This window comes from Metopolophium dirhodum, chromosome 1, assembly GCF_019925205.1.
Source record: "Metopolophium dirhodum isolate CAU chromosome 1, ASM1992520v1, whole genome shotgun sequence".
NCBI lineage: Eukaryota > Metazoa > Arthropoda > Insecta > Hemiptera > Aphididae > Metopolophium > Metopolophium dirhodum.
This window is the reverse complement of record NC_083560.1, coordinates 105,804,170-105,811,500: the sequence shown is the minus strand read 5'-3', so window position 1 is coordinate 105,811,500 and position 7,331 is coordinate 105,804,170. Positions and strand designations below refer to the sequence as shown.

The 7,331-nt window shown below is 27.7% G+C and overlaps 1 protein-coding gene across 1 annotated transcript; it reads right to left on the bottom strand.

Moving 5' to 3' along the window:
• Window positions 1-6,164, bottom strand: LOC132937479 (trehalase-like). Its single transcript, XM_061004302.1, has 3 exons — window positions 5,434-6,164; window positions 5,020-5,153; window positions 1-569 (listed from the first exon to the last, which is right to left on the bottom strand). Exons 1-3 carry the CDS (start codon window positions 6,162-6,164, stop codon window positions 1-3), a joined length of 1,434 nt encoding a protein of 477 aa, XP_060860285.1.
• Window positions 6,165-7,331: the final 1,167 nt, after the last annotated feature.

Here is a 7,331-nt window from a genome sequence, read left to right as displayed (position 1 = left end):
TCAAATCGGACTTACTTTTTCATACATCTTAGAAGTGTTGTAAAATGGAACATAATTTGTGCATAACCATTTGGACGCTAGTTCTGACGCAATTTTTTTCACGTCTTTATGACCAGTGCTCTCTAACGCCATAACTGTGATGTACTGGAGGGGAGGCCAAGCATTCGGCTGATCCCACTGTTCAGCCGATTTGCTGAGTGTTGTTGGTATGCCCCCAAGAGTCTTCAGTACATCCGCTTTGTTCAAATAGTCAAGCACTCTTGTGACGAAGTATTCGGTTTGGTTTTTTGCATAGCATCCAGTCCATAATGGTGATATGTTTGTAGGATAAAAATATTTACGTTTAACATTATTAATTACATCGAAGTCTAACCACACTCCGATTTCTTCATCCCAAAGAACAGCTGTCACTGCTTCGTTCCATTCCAAAGAAATGTTTTCGTATTCTAAAGCTTTTACAGTGTTATTCATCTCTCGGTAGAAATCACTCAATATTTTTGCATTCCAAAACATTAAGGCATTTAACTCTACCGGGACAATTGACCTCGTTTTTGTATTTGTGATGTCTCCTGCAATCATACAATGACATCAGTTATTGTATGCAACTTTTTTGACCACATCATAACCTAAGACAATACCTATTATCCGATTTAGTGACACTTTATCTCACTCCTCTTTCCCATTTTATAATGATACACACATAAAATATATTTACATATTTAATACACCGCTCGTTTACCATTGAGTTCAAATATTACATTTTTTAATGTAAATTAGATAAAAAAAATAAAAATAAAAATTATAGGGTAACAAAATTAAATCATTTTCCAACCGATGTGGGGAATATGAAAATCATATATTATCTTGATCCGAAATGAAGTACCTTATTATATTTCATATCATTGAGACGTTGTGTATTATCAAATTCGGGATCAAGTTTTAATTATGTGTATGACAGATAAAAGTAAAATAAAACTAATATTATGCTTCATATTAATCGTTGTGAACATGTTTCTAGAAGAAATATAATAAATAAAACGTTTACCAGTTGAGTATAATAAACGTGATAACACATTTTAGGTACACATCTTTTATGACATAGACTTTAGAAAGTATAACTATAAGTTAAGCCTACTGTAATTCGAATAAATTTTCATATTCTATACATTAAATATATAGTGAATGAAACTATGTTGAAATAGTGCACGAAAAGAGAAAAATATTGGTAATAATGGTAATATTTATAATTGTAATAATGACCACATCATATATAGACATAACCTTCTGACATTATATTCTTAATATCTTAGTATTTACGATAGTTCTTTATATAATTGACATTTTATCATATACAATGCAGTATTGTAGTTTTGTTGGTACCTACTAACAAATACTTTAAGCTTTGTTTAAACTTATAAAACAGTCCTAAACTAATAAATTGATTTTATTTTAACAAATAAATTAGATGAAAATATATACCGATGTTAACAAAAATAATGCAACCATCCACCGTGATCCTATATTTGTGATATAATTGGTGACTAACAAGCTGCTTAATAAGCTTTAGTTAAAAATATTGTAATATACAGAAAAGCCTATTGAAGGCGACGAAAAATATATAAGCTATGCTTTACATTTTATTTATGACGCGCAATTATATATATTATATACATTTTTATCCAAGCTTAATTCGTCATCTGCGTTAATTTACATGCCAACTTCACTCCCTTTTTAGAAAATTTAAAAATGTTCAGAAATACAACTATATGTACCTACAACTTTTATAATATATTTTATCATAAAAATTTTTCATTAAATTAGTGATATCTTATTATTTTTTAGAACACATGATATTTTTGAAATAAAATAAACTGAATTATAGACAAATATTTTTATTTCTATACTTTTTGTTTATATTTTCTCCCACTAAAACGCTTTAAATAAATTAAGGAAAAGCGGTCTTAAAAAGAAAAACTTTTTCGTGAAGACTGAAGAGTGGGTATATATTTTGTTTCAAATTTCATAATGTTTAAGTAGTTTTTATCGTAGTAGGTATATATTAGCAAGGCTGGGAATTTACGAGTTAAAGTTAAAATTAAGTTAAAACGTGAAATTAATTTTAATTAAATTAATTAACTTGTTAATTTTTTTTTTTCAAATTAACTTTTAACTTAATAAGTTACTTTTTTCAAGATTAACGTGTTAATTTCAAGTTAATTTTATTTCAAAAGTATCTAAATTAAGTTAATTTTTGTTCGAAGAATAATGACAATTTTTGAATGGGTTTTTACTTTGATGTATCATTTTAAATTATAATAAAGCATTTTATATGTCTGGAATTTTTTATTTTTGATTAGCAAATTTTAACTTTACACTAACGCTAAGTTTTTTTTTTAAAGTTAACTTTTAACTTAATGAGTTAACGAAAAAAATACGAGTAACTTTTAACTAATCTATCTCAATTTAAATCCAATTGAAGTAATATTAACATTATGTAACTACATTAAGAACCGCTACAAAGATATCTGTTATCTCCATCTTACAAGTATGTAAAATTGCAAATTTACGCTCAGCAGATCACTTGAGTTATTTCAATTTTATATATATATTCAGTTTTCAAGTGAGTTATAAGCATTTATAATTTACACCATCTTATATACGCATAACTTGTTAAAAAATTTAACCATCTTAAAAACCTACACACAAACACAGATAATATTCTTTCCATCAAGTTAAATAGTAGGTCAGTCACCCTTATTTTTAAACTAACGAAGCTAAACGTGATCTGCTTACGCACTTTTAAGACGGAAACAACAAATGGCTGTGTAGCCGTGTGAGACTCAATATCTCAAACTTATTTCTGTTTCCTCCGAGTTTTAACATAACGAGATTTATACAATCTACACACTTACCACTATATATAGCTTCAACTCATCAAGTTAATAGTTAATTTAAGAAGATGTAAGTAAAGTAAAGCTAAAAAACAACTTATATATTTTTTGGACGATTTTAGATTTTAGACGAATTAACTTAGATGAAATTAATTTAACTTATAATGTACTTATGATTAGGGCCCATATAATATGAGACATAGCCGCAAGTAGTATTTACAGAGAATTTAGGGCCGGTAGTTGACAAATCAACTATTCACTGAACTATTCCCCCAATAATTAAAGAAGTGGTCAGCTAAAATAGTATAATTATAACTGAACCTACAAGTTATAGTACCTAGTTATATTAATATATTTCATTATTTTCCATTTTGGCTATCCGATTTTTATATCTACATATTTTTAAATATTATTTTCCTATTAGTAAATTTTAATTTTAATTATTCCAAGTAATGTGTGTGTGTAATATGTGTGTAATGGCGACAAGAACACTACCTAATTAATATTTATAGGTACACGAATACGCAGTAGGTACATATTAGATCCATATTATAATATAAGAAATCGGAAATTGTATTATATGATTATACATTTTAATTATTATTATATTACATTTTTATATCAATAAATAATAATAATATATAAGTATATGTCCAATGTTGTATTGAATAATCTGTGTTCGACCTATGTTCATAATTTTACAACTATTATTTAAATAATAAATATAATAGGCGGTCAAAATTATAAGCTACCTATTTTGTTTGTCTCATGAACCAGCTAGGACATAAGACACCGAATCGTAATTCGTAAATTAGTAACACCCACTATATAGTCACTACCCTGTAACTCGTACTATTGTAAATTAACTTACCTATACGACTATATTATACTATACATACCTAATATATAGTAATACCTATTATATATCAATAGAAAATAATTATAAATCTGCACAAATCATTAATATACTTGGACATTTTTATGAATTATAATATTTCATAACGCAACAAAATTATAAATAATTGGTTAGTATACAATTAATAATTTAAAACAATTAATTAATAAAATAAGCTCGAAGGTAACACGTCAAATTTGTTAAGAATACAACAGTTAAGTTAAAAATTACAAAGGTTAAAAGTTAGGCTATAATATGTAATATGATGCTTGGTATGATTTTTAAACTTTAGTAAGTTGATATACTAAAAATATCACTATTTTATTCAAATGGATTTAGATTTCTATTTATAAAACCCACCTACTCAACAATTTCTAATACGTATATTTCTATAAAAGAAATGTAAATACAAAATTAACAATTTTAAATCCAACATGCATTTTTAATTTATTATATTTAGGTAGTTTTTAAGTATTCCGAATGAATTAATGAATTTAACACTACATGCAAGATTTTTTATGTAAACTAGTTTGGATCAAATTTATTAAATAGTTATAATTAAGTGATAATATGTGTAATAGAAAGGCCACAAATGCTCAAATAAAATTTGTAATTATATGAAAGAAATAATACGATATAATGTTATTTAACATATTTGTTCAGAGCTATACATTAAAGGTGATTTGAGAAATGTTCGGAAGTTAATTTGTTTGTGTCAAATGAACATACCAGGTAAGTATTTTTTAAGAAAATAACAAAACTGAAATTTTTTCGAACTTAAATCACTATTTAATAGTAGGTAGGTTTTGCGAATAATTTTTCAAACTATAGATTTTATTCTACAGGTACCTAACTATAATATTAATGTATTGTTATACACTACCTACACATTTTCCACACCCGCGTGGTAAAATAAAGTGTATTTTGTAAAATAATATTAATGATAGTAAGAAATAAAAACCATGTATACATAATATTCGCTTGGGCTATAGATACAAGGAAAAATGTCCGGTAGAGTTATAAGTACATAGAAGTAAGTACGCTGAGCCCAAATCTATTGTTTTAAAATAAATGGCGTTTTTATTTTATTTTGTTGTTACTTTTACAGTATCTAACAGAGGAAACTTTTTTTACCGATAATTAAGCAAACGCAAAAAGCACAATTCATTTTGAACGATTTTAAGCGTCGTTGGAAATATTTATAATAAATACAAAAACTAGTAAGTTATTTACCTTTATTTGTTCCATTTAGGATGAACCAACGGCTCGAAAAGTCCCAACCCGATTCCGCTGCAGCCTTGAGCTCAGAGTAAAAATTTTCTTTTTCACTTTCAGTTTTAAAGAATTGTGCCTTCGTGATGTCTTCCCTGTTATACAAAACATATTTTGAAATTATAAAAATTTGAAATTTATAGATATTTACTAATAACCCAAATTACATATGTATGATTCGTAGGCAAATAGGTAGTACCTAATATACACTGTGCCACAGAAAAATTAAATAATTTTGAAATCATAACAAAACGTGAATTATTAATTCCCCCCATGCTAGTGTTCAATCAGAAATAATCATTAACATCAATTAATATTTATAAGCCCATAAATTAAACTTGAGATAACTTCTATGAAATACAAAACTGTATTTACCTGTATGATTCGGGCCGTGGTCCTGTTGAATAATCCCTGTATACTGCAAGCGTGTAATTTTTTCCGTTTTTGCTAATTGTTACGTTGTGCTGTGTCATCCAGTACTGGAATTCAATTTCTAATGCATGAATATTTTCTATCACAAATGTCATGTCATTTGTTGCATCGACATAACTTTTGATCATGGGTGTAATCATAGGGGGCTGAGATCGCTTAGCATAGTAAATTCTACCTCCGTTTGGTACATGTCCAAACGTTTTAATCATTGAGATATAATTACTTATCATACCTTTTGCAGTAATATGCATTTCGCATATTAATAAGCCTCTAATTATCCAGAACGAATCCCAATAATAAATTTCACGGAATCTACCACCTGGTATTATAAAGGGATTTGGAACGTAGATTAATGAATAGTTCGTGGGTTTCAAGCGGACGTCATCTATGATCGTTCTACCGAGTTCTGTCCATATTACATTTATTTTACGTGCCCAGTCTTTTAAATCGTTATCCTTAATGCTTTCAAGAAATTTTGGATGTTGGACCCAATCAGTAGGAATCCATTTTTTTAATTCAGAATCTCCTTTCTCGAAACATGTGTTGATGGTTTCATTCAGAATGTTTAGATCTTTGCTCCACTCGGTTGAAATGAAGAGGTTTTCAATAACATCATAGTTGCATTTAGTTTTCATGTCCACAAAAGTCTTAGAATCATGAAATAATTTAGACATCTGTACGGTATGCAGAATAGGTCCTTGACAGAAAATTTTACTGAAACAAAAATATATTAATATAAATCATTAAATTAAATTAGAATGTTTTTAATTAATCTAATAGGTACTATTAATTTTATCTTAATAATATTCACTGTAACTAAATTTAAATGTCCTTTTTTCAAACTATTAACTACTTTTTTTTATATAAGATATAATATTGTGTCATTTTTGAAGATAATCCGTATTCTTAAAGTTTAAGTTTTAAGGTATCAAACATAAACTATAAATACAAATTACAAGTACACATTTCGTTAAAGGTTTTATCAGATATTTAATTTCGCAATTTAAATATAAACATCCTTGCATAAAAGTAAGGTAAATTATTAAGATAACTAATTAATTGAAACAACGATTTTTTTCTCGATACATTTTGGTCAGATTAAAGCTTATCTATTTGATGTTTGACATAAACATAGTAAATACAATCAATTTTTTTTATTTCAATTATGTGATAGCTATGATTTTAATAAACATCGATATAGCATTATGTAAATTATCTAATGGGGGACGAGGTGGCGAGCGGTCTAACGCGACGGATTCGGCACAGCCGGTCCGAGTTCGATGCTCGACCACCGGGCGGAATTTTTCTCCGTGCAAGTCACGGTGTCCGGAGAACAAGTGCCGCCATCCCCCACCCGGGCATGACAGATACCTACGGGTGCCCAAATTAAAAATTCTGCCAAAACAAATCACGAGTAAACAAATCTACAGTACCCCCCCTTCCCTACAGTACCACAGGCTAATGACCTGAGTAGTCGAAGCCTTAACCCAAATAAAAAAAAAAAAAATTTTTAATTAATAAAGAGAAAATAGATTATGAGGATAAAAATCAATGTTTACTGTAGTTCTGAGATTATAAAATAAATGTTCTTAACTTATAAAATGATATATTAATTTAAATAAATATATTTGTATGTATTATATTTAAAAAAAATATTAGTACGGTCATATACCGGTTATATATACGGTTTAGATTTGTTGACAATGTCGTATTTTCCATAACCCATTTATTGCCGAATTTCAAAATTCTTATCATAAATCATTAAGCTTAAAAATAAAACTAATAAATCTGTTCAATTTTACATTTTATTTTTTTTCGTGTTGGTAATTACCTCAAATAAT

What these genes read in the sequence shown, in the direction of transcription:
- LOC132937479 (XM_061004302.1), bottom strand. Translation starts at nt 6,164, where the DNA reads ATGTCTAAATTATTTCATGATTCTAAGACTTTTGTGGACATGAAAACT. An exon ending in CCACGGCCCGAATCATACAG is followed by an intron (nt 5,154 to 5,433) that starts GTAAATACAGTT and finishes TTTGTATAACAG; the next exon opens with GGAAGACATCACGAAGGCAC. An exon ending in CCTAAATGGAACAAATAAAG is followed by an intron (nt 570 to 5,019) that starts GTAAATAACTTA and finishes GTATGATTGCAG; the next exon opens with GAGACATCACAAATACAAAA.